Source organism: Pangasianodon hypophthalmus, chromosome 20, assembly GCF_027358585.1.
Source record: "Pangasianodon hypophthalmus isolate fPanHyp1 chromosome 20, fPanHyp1.pri, whole genome shotgun sequence".
NCBI classification, from domain to species: domain Eukaryota; kingdom Metazoa; phylum Chordata; class Actinopteri; order Siluriformes; family Pangasiidae; genus Pangasianodon; species Pangasianodon hypophthalmus.
The window spans coordinates 7,385,636-7,404,936 of NC_069729.1; the positions used below are offsets into that span (position 1 = coordinate 7,385,636).

At 41.5% G+C, this 19,301-nt stretch overlaps 1 protein-coding gene across 2 annotated transcripts in view; it reads left to right on the plus strand.

The window, feature by feature from the left end:
* foxp4 (forkhead box P4) overlaps positions 1–19,301 on the plus strand; it is a 135,772-nt gene that overhangs the window by 41,512 nt on the left and 74,959 nt on the right. For both annotated transcript variants that reach the window (XM_034314289.2, XM_034314287.2), the window contains exon 2: positions 2,050–2,227. In XM_034314289.2, the coding sequence (XP_034170180.2) occupies positions 2,060–2,227 (168 nt within the window). In that variant the 5' untranslated portion in view covers positions 2,050–2,059. The remainder of the gene's footprint in view (positions 1–2,049; positions 2,228–19,301) is intronic.

Genomic DNA, 19,301 nt, shown 5'->3' on the forward strand with positions numbered 1-19,301 from the left:
CGGTTTATATATTGGTCTATAAAGAACCTCATTTCTTCTCCAGATAACTTTTTGTCGAATACACAAACACCATACTTCATCATTAGAGACATTATCAGGATAAGATATAAACTTGTAGCTATTTAAAATCACCCTTATCTGATGATTTCATTTTTATTCATTCATGTTTATTTTCCATAGTCTGTAGTTAAATTGCTTTTTAGTCTGGTTTAAATGGCACATCAGTCATTGAGCTTTGGCAGTTTTGCCCAATGGGCTAGCTAATGAATTTATGCTTTTTCCATCCCGTTACTGAAATTTCGAAATGTATTGTGTTGCAAGATAGATACAAGACTCTTCTTCTTAAACCTGGACCCTGGATCATTTACATATTGAATCCAGAACAGTTTTACATTGTTTTATTTAGTCATTATATCTTTTCATTGATTCTGTTCCTTTATTTTCCCATGACTTCCCATGAAAGAAATGGATGCCCGCTATCTGTCTTCCATTGCTTCACGGCTTGCCTTCGAGGTTTATCCAAAGGCAAACCGCCCTCATATTGGTTTGCAGGCCTCTATAGCTCCGGATACGCCGGCATCCCTTTCAGTCATGCCAGCTAAGCATGAACGCTTCATTTGCCCGCTGTTAACAGCCAAACTTTCACCAGGTGGCTTTGAATGACACGCTTTATGAACCTTGAGCCGTGCTGAAAGTTCTGAAATCTGATTCAACCTCTGCGTTTCAGGTGCCTCCCAAGAGTCAAAACTTATTTTTTGTGTGCACTAACAGTGCTTTAGACGAGCTGCTCTCTATCTTTTAGCTCTGCAGCTGTTGTTGTGGCTGGCCACATGTGCCAGATAGCACCATGTACCGATAAATCTGCTCCCACAACAAACACAGCCCCATATTGTGCTCTTTATTTCCTTTATTTATTCTTCTTCTTAAATGAATATGTAGTGAATTTCTCTGAAACGAGACGTCAAGCCCTCACCTGCTATCATGTTTTCTTTTTTCACCATCTTTCCGACTCTGTCTCGACTGTTTTTCCGCTAATGAAACATTTGCCCCTCATTCCCAGGAGCTAATCATTGCTCAGATGCCTGCGTGGCATTTTGTTCGACAAGCCCGGGGTTGCACAGACAAAGGCATAAACAAAACCAAACAAAACTTTATTTTTAAAACTGGAAGAGGCAGAAAGACGAGCTTGTGCTTGTTATTAGAAGAGGCGCGGGTCGCGTTCACACATTTGAAGGTTTTGTTATGTATCCCGCGCTCCACCAGTTCTCTTCGTCTCTCTCCCACGCTCTTCCTTTTGCTTCTTAACCTCTACTACTGCATTCCTGTGTTGTTGAATGTTCTGTTTTCTTTGCCATCTCGCAAAAAAAATAGGTCTATTTTTTTAATGTGTTTAGCAATTGATTTCTAATTAAAAGGGACCTTTGGTGTTGTTGTAGCACATGCATCAAACTCAGAGTCTCAAAAGATGTCTGAAAGTGAGACGGGACTCAGAAATAGAGCTGATTTTATGTATGTATGTAGGGTAATTTTTATTATTTATTTTTGTGGAAAGAAGCACACCAATCCCAGTTTGAGGTCTCTGATCAACACACTGGCACAGGATTATTCTCCAACCAAACATCCATAAGACCTTCTACTTGGTTCTGAAGAATTCCTTGTATATTCACCAATCTATGTGGGACACTAAGAGTCTCAGGTGGTGTCCTGACCCTCTCCAGTTTGAACGACAGCCAGGCAATTTGTTTACTAAGAGTTTTCAAGGTTGGCAGATGTGACATTGTATGTCGTGCTCTTTAGAATTGCCAGAGAAGTACACATTCTCAACAGCAACAATGAATACAGTTTGTATTCCTCCCTGTTGGTTAGATTTAGTGTGTTTGCATGTTTTTGTTGCAAAACTTGTTTGCTTGCTGAGACTTGAACATGCCCAGAGCTACAACTTAAGCAATTGCAATCGTTCATGGTCATTTAGTCTTTGTTTGGTTTAACCCCTCTCTCTCTCTCTCTCTCTCTCTCTCTCACACATACACACTGTCCTCGTTCACTCAGGTGCCACGTGATGATGGTAGAATCAGCAACTGAGACCATTCGAACAGCGTCCTCCAACCAAAACGGAGTCAGCAGCCTGACCAGCCAATCGGAGGGCGGAGGAAGAGAGGGTGGGTCCAACGGTGACGCCAATGGGGAGATCAGCCCCGTGGATTTACTGCACCTTCAACAGCAGCAGGTGTGTGTCCATGTTTTTTGTGAGATTTGAAAAAAAAAAAAAACAGGAAGACTGTTATTTGCTGGTAGATGTGTCTTGTGCAATTTCTTCGCTTGTGTAATGTATAAATACCCGAGTGGTTTTATGAGAAGCAAACTGTGCAGTTTACATTACACAGTGTATTTCATAGAGCGTATTGCACAACTTCACTATCATGTGTTCAAGTGTACACTGTGGATTTCCTCATCCCTCAGGTTAGGTATTATCACTGGCTTATCATAGGTGAATAGTAAGTAAATATCCTACATTTGGCAAACATTCACATTTCTAAAGACACAAAGATATGAGCCAATGCACATCTGTAGTTTCGACAAACTTTGTCCCTTTTAAAACAATACAAACGTGTTCAGCAGGTAAATATGTTCCAAATATCTAACATGTTTCGTCACCAGAACACGTTCCAATGTTCTTAATGATCCAAACCTAAACCTTATACAGGGATGAACCAATGATGATAAATTCATTAGCTAGACCAGCTAACAAGTGGAAGCTCTAATGTGCTGCCCAGTCTCATATTTTGGTTTTCCCAGAAACCTAACTGACTAAGCTAAAAAAAAAAAAAAGTGTTTTCTAACTTATATAATAACATACAGAATGCTAGTTATCTAGTTAAGTGAATTAATACAGAGTAAGGGACAGGAACGAGTAGAGAGGAGGGGAGAAATGTGTAGTCTGTGTGCTTATCCTCTCCCGATAAAGTTTTTCCCCTCCATTTTCATCATCTACCAATTCCTACCCACAAGCTACCAACCAGGGAGCGTGAAAGCTTACACATGCTTCCTCCAAGACATGTGAAGCCAAACCTCTTTGCCTATCCTCCCTCTTCCGTATATATGAGCTCACAAATGCCCACAATTCCCTAGTTGCTCTGATTAACAGGGAATCATCAGGATTCGAGCTTGCGATCTCCCAATGATAGCGTGAATACATTTCTGTTGCACCACTCGGGAGCCCCCGCAACGAAGATTGTAATGTAGCACAATGTGTTTATGCTGTCAACAAAAAGTCATTGGCCAGTGTTTTGGCTATGAGCTGTAGTGATCTGTCCTCACATCATAAAATATTATTTGAGTCTCTATTTTGTCTCTTGTTTAACTGTGAGGTGACTGGGTGTAGCTGACGTGTGTAGTGCACGCTACATTTACAGTGGTGAGGTGTATCACGTCATCGTGAAGTGCATTATGTTTAAACATACGCACCAAATATCTTTTCATTTTGCAAAACCTAAAAGAAATTAAATGTACTTGTCTGCTGGGCAAGTATGAATAAAAAAAATTATTTTCTTGTCCTGCCGCCCAGGTTAGTGATTTGTCCAAGCCAGTAGTATCAACACCAGAACAAATTGTGCAGCGTTTTGGACTCAAATTAGCTACCATCAGCTCTCCTGGCCATATAATCTGTTTTAGTATTATGGTTAATAAAAGCAGCGGAGGAACCAAGGAGCCTTTGGTTCCCCTCCAGTTGCTTATCGATTGCTGCACTCCCAGACCACAGTGTAATTCTGTTAATGCTCTCAATAGCATGTTGCTTTAGATGACACGTCAGCACGAATAATGTTGCACCCTGCTCTGTTTTCTGCTCTGGCCCATGCGTCAGTGTCTCCCCTGTCCAGCGCGTCAGCTGGAATTTCCTCACTGCTTCCCGGACCTTCTTGGCTGAAATACTTTCACTTTTCGGCTCACACCAGCCCCCTAAACACAAGCCAGGCATTCTCATCCGGCCAACAGAAGCTGCGCTGCGATTTTGATAGCACAAAAGTAAACCCGCGAGCTTTGTCCGTGAATCGAATGAAATGCTGGCAAACTTTCGGCCAAACAATGATGTTGGCTTCACTGGTTTGCTTTCTGAAGTAATATCAGTAATCGTGATCTTATTGAGGAAAAGGGCTGCAAATGTATGAGTCACAAAAAAGGCGAACATACGCGCTTGGATAATGGTGAGTGACTGCAGAATGATCAATGTCTATTAGCTGCCTGCAGACGGCCAAAAAGTTTAAAAGTTACCAGATGCCCTTTAGTGTGAGGACCTCTACCGAAAAAGAGAGAGAGAGAGAGACAGCAGAAGAGAGAGGTACAGACCCCCCCCACCCACCCCACCCCACCCCTTCACATTTCCCTGCTTCTGTAAATTGAAATAAGCAAGAGGAATTCTAATGAAGGTAATTGAAGTGAATTGCTTTTCCTCTTTGGTTCCCTTCCCCAGTTCCATCGTGTGTGTGTGCGTGTATGTGTGTGTGTGCGTGTGTGTGGAGCCTCCCACAGAGTAAGTGAGAGGCTTTACCTCACACAAGCGGGCCTTTCTTCCATGGCAGGTCTGTGTTATTGCACCTGTGTGTGGTCACGTGAGCCAAAGCCTTTAATTAGAAAGAGAAATGGCCATTTACTCCTACTCCAAACCATTCCCAATGTCAAACATATGCCATCCACAACCTCACTTAATGCACACTGTTTTCCTTTTTCCGCTTCTCATTGCCTCATTCACTCTTTGTTTCTGTTGTGTGTAGAAAGTTAGAACTGGCCAGTTTAGCATAAATAGGTAATGATATAGGATGGGGAAGAATATATATATATATATATATATATATATATATATATATAGATATGGTGACCGTTTCTGCAATCTGGAAAGAAAAAAAAAGATTTTATGACCAGTAGTTCTTAGCATTCTAGACAGATTTTTCTCTTTTGCTGTACTTTCAGGTTTTCACATTTAACAATAAATGTGGGGTCCCCCCCAATAAACCCAAATATAAAACTGATTAATTTGTTTTGTAATTATATGAACTGTGTCTAAAAATGATCTCTTTACAAATATTTTTAATAAAATAAGAAGTGAGTTTAACATTTCTGAATAAACTCTTAAAGAAAACGGATCTGATTTGTTGAAAATATATAGAAAAAATTTTTTTTTTCTTTTAGTACAAAAAAAAGCAATATATTTTATTACATTTTGAATTGTAATAAAATAACCGTCTTATTATAAATACTTAAAAATTGATTTAAAGGTTGGAATTTCCACTTTCCACTTTTAAAACATTTACACTTGTTTCCTTGGGTGAAAAAATAATTAAATAAAAAACATCACCTGAAATCACCTGCCTGTGCTACATTCAGAAAAGATTTTCGAGTAAAGCCTAATCCATGGCGAAATAGCCATTTTGATAGCTAGTTTACTAGCTAATTTTGACCTCTTACGTATACTCGATCTGTGCCACAACTAACACCAACCAACATGAATATGAAAGCAAATGTGACTACTCCAAACAAACAAATCAGCCCTGGTAACTTGTAATTTGTAACAAGAAGATTCAGTCTGAAAACTAAATAAATAAATCAGATTTGCTCTGCTGCTTGAACAGTCTCAGACCTGTGTTTCACAATCCTGCCCCTAGAGGCCTCTTGAATTAAATGTATATTGATTGATTTCTCTGCTCTAACACTCCTGACTCAACTGAAGCAGACTCCAGGATTTCAAAAAAAAAACAAAAAAACAACAACAACAAAAAAAACCACTTCATTAGACCATCAACACAAGGTTGTTTTTATTCACCAAGATTTTTGTTTCATATCATCAAACCAAAATTGGTAAAGCAGCAGTTTACTCAGAAAAAATGAGTCAGTGACCATTCCTTCCTTCAACATCTTTTTTATGTTCCCTTTTTTAACCTTCTACCCATAATCTACCATTTAGTGACGTTAAGTGCTGTGGGGGAGAGCGTTTTTATGATAACATATGGCATTAGTTGTCTTTTAAATGTTCAAAAGAGAGTGCGTGTGTTGTGTGAGGTGGGCGTAAATGGGTGGGTGCGGGTGTGTGCGAGCGTGCAGGTTGTGCCTGTTTCCAGACCCCTTAGGGCGGAGTATATGAAGCTCCCTACACCTGCTTTTTTTTTTTTTTTTAAATAATTTTTACAAAGTGTCATATTCCTGACTCTCCCTACAGATAGAAATTTAGAAGGCCCCGCCCTCTACCCCGAGGCTGCCTGTTTGAACACTTAACAATACAGAAATGGTTGTATTAACCACAATACTTCCTTATAATTGCATGATTGAGATACTGGATCAAAAACTAAAACCACAAAAAAGTGACTAAAGATGGAGCAAACACTTTGTTTCACTCCCTGTTAGTGCTCTGGTGAAAGAAGTGACAGCTTTGTTCTGGATGATCTGGATCAGTCACTAACCCGAATCATATTCCTGTTGTTTTATGGCTGTTTCATTTGAGGACCAACATCAGAAATGCTTCAGTTCTCTGTGTTCTTTTTGTTTCCTTTACTTTCAGCTCTGATTTTGAGTTCTGAGGCAACGAGGTTGTCATTGGCTTATTTTTTTATATTGGTAGCATGGCCACTTCTCTTTTTTTCACTCCTCTTCAGGTTGTAATAGCTCAAAAGAAAACTTGTGCCAGAATTAACAACACTGTTGAATTCTTGAATTTGTTTAATTTTGTATAAGAGCAGGTGTGACAGGTAAATCACAGGTTAATATTAATGTCCTCATTATCATTTCTATAGTATCAACTAATTCACTGGAATTGTATGGTGGATATAATATTCCTATCCTAATAATAAATGGAATAAAAATGTCTTGTAATATAACAAAGAAAATTTTATAATCATTGATACGGTGAAATGGAGATGTTTTTGACATTTTTGTCAGCACATCAGATTTTCCACCAAATAGTCTTCAGAATGGAGAATATTGGAGATTCTTGATAACAAGTTGTGTTTTTTTGGTCTTTTTAACTTCAGGAAAAAGTGAGGGAACTTGTCAGTTTTTGCTATTTTCAGACTTTTGCTCTTTCCATGTCCTTTTATAACCTGAGTGGAAAACCAACAATTAACATGTAATTCCTAAGGTACAATAATCAATACCATCTCACTGATTATCACTGATTAATTTTCTATTTATTAAAGAATTACATACTTTTATCAGTTTATAGTTATAGCAGCACATTACATTACAGCAACTGTAAATAGATGTTCAAATACCCTGCATTTCTGTAAAAAACCCTTAAAAGTTTTATATGTCTATGACTTCCTGTAAGTTTCTTACAACTCATACGGCAGGCTTAGTCCGTTGATGGTTTGTGTTTCACTTCTCTCTGGCTCACCTAAAAAAAGCAAAAACAAAGATTGCCACAGTTTTCTCAGGAAGTGCCTCCCAGCCACCCAGTCCCACGCAAACCCACCCACCTGCATGTATACACACACACACAGACACACACACACACACTTTCTTACTCTCATACGCTCACTAAGCCCTCAGCGCCTCCTCTTTATGTTTATCGCTTCTGCATTGTCTCTCCCCTCCTGATGCTCCCTTCTCATCCGCCTCTTTTAACAAACCCAGCTCTTTCACCTGGATGCAGTGGGAGTGGTGGAACTCAGTGGAGCGGAGAGAGGGGGGAAAGAGGAGGAAAAAAACAGACAGGACACAAAGCACTCTCTCCATGGGCCCCTCCAGAGCCTGGGAGAAATCACAGACATCTCCGCAGCCGTCACAGACCCACAGCAAATAAACAGAGGTCCTAAAGAGCTATGGAAAAGGAAAGGGAGGGGGTAGATGTGGAAATAGAGCAAGATGAGTTGGAGTCAAGGGAAAGAAGAGAAGAGAGGGAAATGTGTGAGGTAGAGAGAGAAAAAGGAGGTTAGAGTAGGTTGAGTTGGCGTATTCGAGGAAGCGACTAGAAAGAAGCTGCTCTAAAGTAGAGAGATAAAGAGAATGAGATGTATTGTGAGTGGATACAGAGATATATAGAGCAGGATAAGTCAGAGAGGTGTGGACAGATAGGAGATGGGGGCTAAGTGGGTAAGAGGAAAGACTGGAGAGCCAAAGATGAGAGAATGAGGAGAGTGGGGTCGAAGTGGCGGGCAGGGAGAAAAGAAGTGAAACCGGGGGTGGGGGGTAGGGGGGTGTAAACGCTGAGACGTGTCAAGAAAGGCCAGGGCCCCCCTGAGGAATGTTTCTTGTCTGCTTCACAACCCCGAAAGCAGAAAAAAAAACCTTGCTTGAGGGGGGGATGGAAGAAAAAAAAGAAAAGAAAAACAACAGTACACACTGGCCAAGTCCTTGTAGTATTTCACCCCCCCTTGTTCCACAAATCCAACCGCAGGGTCTTCTCTTTTCACTGGCATCAGTGTGATTCACTTCAAATGTCTCATCCACTTTTTTACCTGCACTAGGATGTGTCTCTCTTTCTCACTTTTTGTCTCCCTTTCCAGTAGGCAGTCATTTTGCTTCAAAGCAGGCCTTCACACAGGATGCTTTCCAAACGGCACATAGCAGGTTACAAACATCGGTGGGACCAGAGCGGCTCTGTGAAGCCTCATATCACCCCTCCTTTCATAGCTTGCACTTGGTTGTGCGTATGTGTGTGTGTGTATCTGACGAAAACCAGGTGCCCTTCTTTTCCTTTTGTTTTTTTCCCTCCGCCTCCTCCACTGTACCCTTCTTAGTGCTTGTTTTAAGCTCGGCAGCTAAAAAGGTACCCCGCAATTTAAGCTACCAGGAAACCCCTTGCACTCTCTCTCCTCCCAGAGGCTTTGAGGTGGAAGGAACACCTCATTTTACAGGAACTCTCATCTGCTTTAGGAGTCCTAGTTTTCACATAGCATGGTTTGTGATATTGCATCTAAGCTAGCAGCGAATACATGTGTGAGCAGGCTATGTAGAGAGGGACAGGGAGATACAGTAGGAGGAGAGACGTACATTGCTACTGAAGTGCAATTTTCTCCAGGAGTGCCACTCAACTGAAACAGAGAGGGGAAAAAGAGAAGGAGGGGGCGGTGATGACTCAAATTTTTGTTACACACTAAACAGTGCATGCTGGTGAGAATGGCTGAGAGGTATTTTGAAGCAGGCCCCTTCTCAGGTCGGGCGCTCTGGGTAACCTCGCAAGGAAGAATGTTAGGACAAAGGGGCTCTCGTAATTCCTAATGAGTTGTAAAAGGACAGTGGGGATATAAGAGAGAGAGAGAGAGAGAGAGAGAGAGAGAGAGATGAGATGTATTTGGCCCTTTGGGACAGTGCCAGCCCCTCAGGAGGTTCACAGTCATGGCCAACAGACAGCATGCTTGCTTTTAGGAGGATTTAAGATGATGCATGTGGAAGCCATGGATCTCTCATCTCACGGTTCATTGCACAGATGGAGAGACCGAGAGTATGCTCAACTATTGTCTCTCTCACTTCCTCTTCTCCTAGCACTCTTACTCTTCTTGTCTTCCCCTTCTGCTTTCACTTTGCTCTGCAGTTGTGTTTCTCATCCTTTCAACTGAACATGTATTTGTTTATTTTGTTCTGCCTTTCCTCTCATTGTCTTTTCTTTTGGTGGACCTGCAAGACTCTTCGAGTTTTGCTTTGCTCACCCATTCACTAGCTGAAGAAACATCTTTTATATGGATATATATTGTGGCTATTCCAACTCTCTCAACTGTCTCCCAATAATAAGGTTTAGACTTTTGCACTACGTGGGAGCTTTCTACCCAATTTTCTGCCGGTTTCCCCACCAGCTGAGGCTGTCCAATTGCATGACAACCACCAATCTTTTCAAACTGCTACTGTTGCAATGCCATAGGGCAGCACTATTCTACATGAGCTGCATGAGCTAACAGACTACCATGATTACATGGTAACAAGTCAGATCAAAAGGTCAATTGTGGTCTCTTGGACTTCCAGCCATGCTTGACCGAGGCATTTTGGAATTTGATCACCCAAACTTATAGTGAAAGCTTAGACTATTGGCTATAGCTTTTTGCCCAAATTTCTCCCAATTTAATCAGAGCCACTTCCCATCCACTAGTAGTTCCCATCCAGAGCTACCAATCTGTGAGGGTAAGACAAGTACTTCCTCCTTTACATGTTACACCACATATTTTAAAACTGCAGGCTATGAAATATCATAGGCTGGGTGATTGAAGTTCATAGGAGATGCTGACTGCCCACTTCCATATCAGGGATGGGCAGATTGGTCATAGCAAGTTAGCATTTGATGATGCCATTGCCAAATAATTTTCAGAACAAACACACAAGGTCGTCTAGACGCATTCATTAATCAGGATCCAGCTTGTGACAGGCTTAACACTAGGGGAGAAAAGAGTTTGGACTGGCACTCGTGTGGTGGACTTTGGCCTCTCTTGGTTGGACTACCTGGTTGGCATTCAATTGGTAATGACCACCTCTCGTCCTTGCATTAAACAAAGCCTGGTAGAGCTTTTGGATGTGGGTGGCGTTAGTGGAGTGACCATTTGGGTGTCAACCTTTTCTGCATTTCTTCAATAGAACTCTCTCTCTTTCTCCTTTCTGTCCCTCATCCTCCTTTCTCCCTCTCTGTTTGCCCTAAGCAGCTTAAGGCTACAGAACAAAAGGACAGCATGAAGGGAGGAAGAGATTTGTGGCTTTGAATGAGAGTATGATATCCCTTTTAGGAAGGGAATGAGTGCTTATAGCATCGAGTAAATCTAATGCTGTCGGCACATTGAAAGGTGTCGTCACTTAAAAGCATTCCATACTTTTAATTGCCGAAGGGCTGGTTGTACCCCAGTCAACTAAAGAGGAAAGGCCATTCTGAGTTGCAGCATTGTGGTGGTGCCTGAGTAATGTGTGTATGGAAGTTGTTGCCTAGTCTAAGACTATCCCTGATCATTTCTGTATGCAAAGTGTGCTCTGGTATTATGCTTTTTGTAGCAGCATTATTTGCTTAATTTCTTAAGGCTTTGCAGGTCCCAAGTGGCACAACAGAAAAGTGTTTGAATCCTGACTATGCTACAGCTGTCTGTGGCCAGGAGTCCAAGAGAGGAAAATTAGCCTTGCTCTCTGAGTATGAGGGATACAAATCTCTATACGTTACCTGTCAATCAGAATGACACTAACCTATTATGGCTATCTGAGAGTTCACATATATGGAAAAGGGCAGTTAGCGATTTCCTCCGAGCGTTTCCGGATTCTCTTTGATATCACATGAGGTTCACGAAAAATTACGTACAGTGCACATTACGTACAGTGTACAGTGCACATCCAAAACCTTAAGAAACTAAGCTAATCATTTAAAACAATGTAACATGGACAGTGTTGTGTTGTTAATGTTACCTAGGCAGCCTTTCTTAACTTTTTTTTTTTAGAATATCCAGACTAAACATAAAAGATTAAACGCCATCACGTCATAACTTATAATCACAAAATCTCCCGGTTCTGATTTGTTACAGTCCTATAAGCAAAATGGGCATATGAGACATAATGGGTTTCACATGTGCTGTGTGTTATCCTATATTCTGTATTTAATGATTTTTTCACACATTGAGTCCTAATTCAGGAATGTGGAGAGGTCATATTTATGGACAGGTTATAAAACTAATTTATGAGTTTTTCCAGGGAAACCTTTGAGAGACTCTGCAGGGCCTGACCATTTGTGTGTACATGTGTGTGTGTGTGTGTGTGTGTGTGCATGTGTGTTTGTGTGTGTATCTGATCAGTCTTTTTGAAGTAATTTAACTGGGCTGGGCTACAAAGTCATGTTTTCAGTGATTGTCTGTTCCTGGGTTACATGCCACAGTAGCCCTGTTTCCTCAATCAGTGCTGATTAATACATATGACTATAAATTATATGACTGCAGTAAACAGGTGCACACACAAACCCACACATACACACATGCAATAAAAATTCCTGCCATTGCATCAAATCTTTTAATTCAGTATCTTGTCACATCTGTATTGTGTTAGTTCATTTGTATTCATAAAGAGAAGATCAGGATAAAATAATTGTTTAAAGATTGCCAGCTCAGTACATAAGCTAGAATCAATGTCGCATCATATTATGTATGTGCATACATATATACATGCATCTACTGTATATGACTGAGCAAATGCCTATTAGCAAAAACAGATTGACTGTAATCTTTAATTAGTGCTAATATCTTACAAATATTCATAACTGTTTTACTTTATTGCTAATATGGGAAATGATATGAAAATTGTTCTTGACATGATTTATATCACATGCCTCTTATAAAACAAATCAACAAAACAAGCCAGTGAGGAAAGCAGAACAGCAACTGATTGGTACATCTTAACTGAAGAGAAAATGAAAGTCTCTCTTAGATTTTCTAAATATAATGCCATGTTCATATTTTGATGTTTTGTAGTTTCATGTGACTGATTGCTTTGCATTTACCATCGTATATGGATGCAATTATAGCTGTTTAATTCTCTATGATATGGGACTCTTGCTGGAAATGTGACAAACGATACTTTCTTTTGATAAAGCAAATGTGGCAACAGGTTTTTTTTATGTTTGTTTTTCCTTCACCTTTTTAGGAAAACATTTTTTATTGCAAAAAGTCAAACTGCTGTTGCTAGCAGTGAAATTTGCCAATTTCAATGGATTGTTAGTAATGTGCATAAACTTGTTTGAAACACAGTGAACGTCTAGTATGGAATATGAAAATTAGCTGGAAGTAGATATAACTTATATCAAATACCTGCATACAGCATAATGCCGGAGAAAATGCCAGGACGTGGTCTGTGCTGAGGTTTATTTTCTTAAACTCAAACATGTTCTGTTTGTTGATTGGGTTTAATCCTGAACGACTTGCTTATATGGATGGTTGATGACAAGTGGCAAGGTCAGAGGTCACTGCCTTGGCCATCAGGATTGTGTGAAGTGACCTAGCCAGGCTGAGGTCAGCAGCAGGTCTGTGACAGAGTTCAGGTTGGGTCAGAGGTCATGAACCCCAGACTGGTTTGTTTGCTTCTTTTCTGGGACATGGAGAACGCTCACTCTCATTTCAGTCCTTCAGTATTGTTTAAGTATTATTTTTAGATGTTGACCACTTCTCTTTTTTATTTTACTTTTTTTTTAAATACAAAGCAAGCTTTTATGTTGAGACAGTTTATTTGTATGAATAATTCGCTGTACCTGGCAAAGCATGTGTATTTTCCCCCAGCAGCTCTCGAAGGACCACAGACATTGACCTTCGCCTAGTCGCCATGGCAATTATGAAAGATCCTCCGCAGAGTATTAATGTGAGGGAGGCATGGCTCCTTGCGCCCTGATTGACAGAGTGGCGGGAGAGAAGGTGCAGAAGAAAGAGAGGAAAAGGGAGGGAGCTGGAACGGGAATGGATTTAGCGATTTTGGCGGGTGGTGGAGAGCGAAAGAGGGAGGGAGTGATTTAGGTAGGAGTTGAAGTGGGGAGGAAACAGGGAGAGAGGGATCATAGGAAGTGGCAGAGTTGGAAAGGGGAAGACAGAAAGATGGAGAGAGCGAGAGGGAGGGGTGGGAATGGAAGAATGGAGGTCTGTAGGCTGCTGAGTACATTTCCTACTGGACGTCGTCCACGTCAGGAAATGGCGGCCATAATTGAGACTAATTGGCGTGTGTTTTTGCTGTCTCAGCGCGCGTCAGGTGACGAGGTGGAAAGAGAACGACACACACACACACACACACTTTCACCGGTACGCCATGCATGGCTACTTAAGGATCAAGTGTTCAGACCCACTGCCTTCCAAAATCCTTTACTCACTATGGGACAGGGCAGCCCTTCCACTTTCTTCTTCTCTTTCTTTCTTTATTTCTCTATACTTCACTGCTGGCTCACAGAGAGCCAAGGGAGGGGGCAAGGGAAGAAAGAAGAAGAACAGGAATTAAAAAAAAGAAAGAAAGAAAGAAAGAAAGGAATGCACCCAGTGACACTCTCAAAATTGTTGCCCTGGTAACTGGCGAGGCCGAGGGACTCTGAACAATGAAGCCAGATTCTTTTTTAAGTGTTGCTAATTAGCTTGCTTCTGCCCGCTTTTTTGTGTTTGCCATCTTAAAAAAGAGATTAAAGTCATTGGAAAGAAAGAAGAAGAGGGAACAGAAGAGGGAAATGTTGGTTTCCCTTCACTTACTTAAAAAAGTATCCAATGATAGATCAATGATGGTTTCCTGGTACTGCAGATACACTGAATGGATTATTGATGAAGAGTTGGATTGGATTTTTTGTCAGTAGTTGGATTTGCTGTAGTGTTTTTAAATACAGTATGTTTTACTTATACTTAGTGAAAGATCTATTATTTGTTACCATTAGCAGGGTACGGGAGGAGTCAAAGATTGTTATAACACAGTTCAAGATATTTTCTTTCTCTCTGGCCTGTGCAGAGATATGAAACGTGGCCTCACAGCACTGGCGACAAAATCCCTGCTTCTCCCTAGTAAGATTTATCCCCTCCTAAATCTCTGACTTTTACTCACACACACACACAGACACGCAAAAAACACACTCTTTCAAATGGCACCACTCCCACCCAGCCACACACGGTGAGTTTTGGAGAACCTCCCTCTTTTCTTGTGTTCTTTTTAGGCCACCCTTTATTTTTGGAAGGTCTGTGTGTCTGCACTTTCAGCCATTACCAGGTGTAGAAAATTTAAATCAAAAACATAAAAGGTCTCTCACATTCGTTTTTTTTTTCTCTTGACCAGACATGCAAGGTAATGGGTTTCCAAGCGAATGGTTTAGAATATTCACACAGCGTTCATCTGTTTAAACAATACTTCATATATGTTTCCCTTCCTCCAGAGTTCCATTTGGCAGCATCCTGTGTGCGTTATTATTAGCTTTTTTTTCCTTTATTAATAACAACACAGAAATATGTTCCATATGCTTGGTGTGGATAGGAAGCTCAGTTGCTGGTCAGAGCTATCCTGAGTTTGGTGTGCACACGGTGGAACAATATTGGCCAGCTTTCAACTCTTTAAGGGGGCCAGTGGGGGGAGAGACCCACAAAACACCCTAACACCCCTGTAGTGCTCTAGTTCATTCTTGCAGATCTGCTTATATCTGAACACCAGGATCTTGAAAAGCGCTCCACAGTGACAGTATGCCATTTTTTTCTTATTAATTTCTGCAGTGTTTGTAGCCAAGAGATGTCTATCGAGTAGAACTTTGTTTTGCTGCCAGAGGGGCAGTGTTAGGAGAACTGCAATGAAACTGCCATGCAATTGCCAAGAATTAGCCAGCTGCTGCTGCTTCCGATGGTGTAGAAGCAGCTTTTCCGTCTTCTTCTCTCTTGCTCTTGTTCACTCTCTCAGTCTGTCCCTTTACCTCCTTCATTCTTTCTTTCTATGAGCTTGTCTCAGGGTGGCAGTAGAGAAAGTAATGATGCCCAGAGAGCCCTGCCATAGTGCATTATCCTCCTCCCTGGCTCTTTTGGAGCAGGATATGGGGATAACTTATTTCTATATCTTTGCTATTACCTTTAATGCCATATTTTTTCCCCAGGATGCTATTTTTTCATTGGACTTTTTCTAAACGACTTGGAGGTGGCTGTGTGTTTCAAACAGGTTACTTTTGTAAAGAATAGGATGAAAAAAAAAATTAAACTGGTCAGGCTTTTCAAATATTGCAGCTCATTTTTGATGTTTTTTTTTTTTTACCTCCTCTTTAAGTTTATTTTTTATTGCTTTGGCTCTAGTTCACCCTTTCCTCATTTTAATGGCCAGCGTGAGTCCAGAGAGGCCTGCTGTAGCCATTTAAAATTTAAGGTTTTGCTGTAGCCTTTATATTGCGGAAACATTACATTAAATGGCAAGCGGACAGCACGTCATGTTTTTGAAGGTTCCTTAAATAATTTGAATGTTGGATAATTTGCTTGGTTTTTCAATTTTTTTGAGATTAACATTCTAATGGTTTTGAGTGAAAACAAATGTGACAAGCAACTGAAAGGGCCTATGAATGGCACGCTGGAGCAGGAAGTAGCAAATTAAAACCAGCTTTGGCCAACAGGAGGGAAAGAGTGGGAAGAAAAGGAGAGAAAATGGTCAAAAGTGCAGTTTATTTGTAACCCACCGTGAAATTGGCCGGCTCTGCAGTCTACGGCCTTGGTAATGAGTCATGGGGACAAAATTAAGATCTAGAAAAACTTTGGCGCAGGCCAGTGGAGTTGATCATGTCCAAGATTGCACATTTTGCCCCATGGCCCATGGTGGACAGCTGCTAACGGGCCCAATGCGCCTGACCGGAGCACTGTAGACGCACTGGAGCAACTGTAGACGTAGCTCATTTGGTGGCCAGCTGGATTGCCACTTCTAGCTTTTAAAAAGAGCCAGGCAGGCTTCAGTGGAAGATCAGAGTTACTGAACCTCTGTTCATTGGACCTACCTTGCCTCTGCTGTAGATGTGGGAGGCCCTGGAGTCCAAGTCATTTTTTTCGGGTGACACTTAACACTTGAAGATGCTGCGTGGTTCAACATCCTGGTCTGCAACAATTGCTTAAAATGCCACAGGTTTCTTCCACAGGTGACAGTGAGACAGGAATCTTTGCAAGTGACTATGCCTAATCATACTTCTGCAGGCACTAGATATCAAGGAGTAGGTGTATGAGGTATATCTAGTGATATTGTAAAGCCACTCATTGTGCTCCTTGCTACAGTCATTTCGCAAAAGAGTGACACATTGGTTCCTGGCTTGTACTTTTACTCAGTTTCCCCTTATATGCCTAGTGTGTTATTTCCTGTGCTAATACTGTTGTGGTCTTGTCACAAAATCTTGCAAGATCACATTCCAAAGAAAGTTTTAGCATAGCTTGGATTTTCAGTTAAGGTTGAATGCTTTCAATTGAAGAGGATGAAGCCTTTATATTCTCTTCTTATTTCCTTGCTGATCCTGAGTTAGCACGCATACAGTGGTGTACTAGCTGCACAGAATCATCTAAGTGTGACGAGTCCTTCTTCAGGCTCTGTTCCAAAAACCAGGCTTAATTTCGATTGTGGGAGGGTTTTTTTCCTCTATGAATCAACTGTTCTGTTTTTCTAAAACTTTTCAAATTCGCAACCTACCGAAGGAAAAAGATCAGTTACTAGTTATTTATGGAGAGTAATTTTGTTAATTGGAAAAAATGATTTCCTTATGGTTTTAAAATAGACCTTCCAGTAGGTCTCTTTGGTCTATTGCTAAAAAAGGCTGACCACACTCGTCCATATGTGCTAACATGAGGTTTGGTTACATTAATCACACAGTGGTCACACCCAGTTGCTTTTCTAAACAGTGTGAACTAATTACATGGAACGTTTCAAATTCATTTTCTGTGTTTACTGAAAAATTACTATGGGTTTCTCTAATAAGTTATTTGGGACAATGCTTTATTGGGCTTAGTTGCAGATTGTGATATAATACCTGCTCTTAGCAGCTATTGTAGCACAAAGGGTTTATTGAAGAAATTAAAAATGCTGCAATCTTGAGGAATGAACATCACTCTGCACTAACCTCCTATAAAAATGTCTGTTCTGGATTATATATATATATATATATATATATATATATATATATATATATATATATACCACAGATTTGTTTGATTCCCACTGGAAGCCAGAAAGGATGGGTAGCTTGGTCGTTTAATTAAGAGACTCTGTTAGAGCACTAAGTAATTCCTTTTGGGTTGTAGCTTATACCGAATTTCAACACTGGGTCTTGTTCCCAGCTTCTGCATCATGGATTATGGGGAGTGCTTGTCCTCTCCTCTCTTCTCCTCCTTCGCTTTCCTTTTTCCTTTCCATACATATGTGATCCAGACTTCTTCCAACAGACGCTGGAAGCTTTCTGAAGGTGTCTGCAGTTGTGCACCCAGCTTCTGTAACCTGATACCTTCTGACCCGGTCTGCTTCCAGTACTCCCCACCATCCACTCATCCACCCACACCCAGCGACGGCCTAACGTGGGGACGGAGGCTCCTGTTTTTCTAAGGGGGTAGTCATGGGGGTTGTTGCAAGCATCAACAATGGTCCTCTGTCAGCGATGATGGATCATTCCAGCATATGGTGCCCACCTGTACACAGACAAGCCAACTCTGCTCTATTTGGATTTACAGCAGAGAGAGAGAGGGAGAAGAGGGGAGAGAACACCCCACATTCTGCCCAGATTCATCACCTCCCTGCACTGTTTGCTTTAGCAACCTGAGCCTAATGAATAGAACCTGGGCCCGCCAGGGAAGAGGCGCCCAATCATGCCCTGTTTGTATGTCTTGGTGCCTTGTTTTGGAACGCCTGTTGAACAGGCAAAAAGAGCTCTGCCCGACTTTGTTTTTGGTGGACGAGGACCACATGTAGATGCTGCACCCCTGCTTGTAGAATGGGAAGTAAGATGGAGAGAATATGGACTGCTAGGCACATATGCCAAAAATAATTTTTTCCTCATTACTTTCCATAAATGGACCTTCAAGTCAATACCAGAGTTCCGCCTCTCTACACCTACAGGGAGGGCAAGAAGAGAAAGAAAAAGGGTACCCTGCAATACCCCCCACACATACTCCCCCCAACCCTGCTGAATAAAAAAAATGCTGTGTTATTAAAGCCCATGTCAGGAGTGTTGATTTACGGGGGGAGCGTGGGGGGTTGGTTTGGCCGATGACAAGTTAGGAGAACTCACACACAGTGCAGCTTAGGCCTCCAAGCTGGGCGCTGACCTCTTCACCCTCCCCTTCCCCTCTCTCTTTTTCTCTCTCTTTCTCTCTCTCTCTCTCTCTCTCTCTCTCAGCGCCCACCCGCCCTCTTTGCAATAAAACCTGTCTAACGTCGCAGTACAATGGAGCTGTTGTTGGACCCAGCCACCCGCCGCCTCCCTCATATTTTCTTTAAAGGTGCAGCGCACGCCGGTGAATGCCATGAGGCTTTAGAAGGACATGCAGAGGGAGGGCCAAAGACTCACAGGTCACTGTACGACACAGTTATTCCCTCAAAGACTTATATCAAAGACTTGACAAAGCAAAAAGCGAAAGCAAAGGAAATCAAGTCAACATGGATATCAGTTTTTTTCACAGGGTTTCTGGCTGCAAGACTCTCTTTTCTTATTGTTTTCTTTCCAATTCCAAGTCTAAGTTTACCCAGCTTGTCCAAAGTTTGTACGTTGTCAAGACTAATCCAATAGCTTTTCATCCACCCTGAACGGGGAGCCTATGCGCAGTTTCCACAGGGAGATGACTGCTTCAGCACCCTAGACTCCGAGACAGTCCCGGCTCCTTCCAGTCATGTTTGGCTTGCCCAACCTCTGCCCCTGAGCTGCTCTC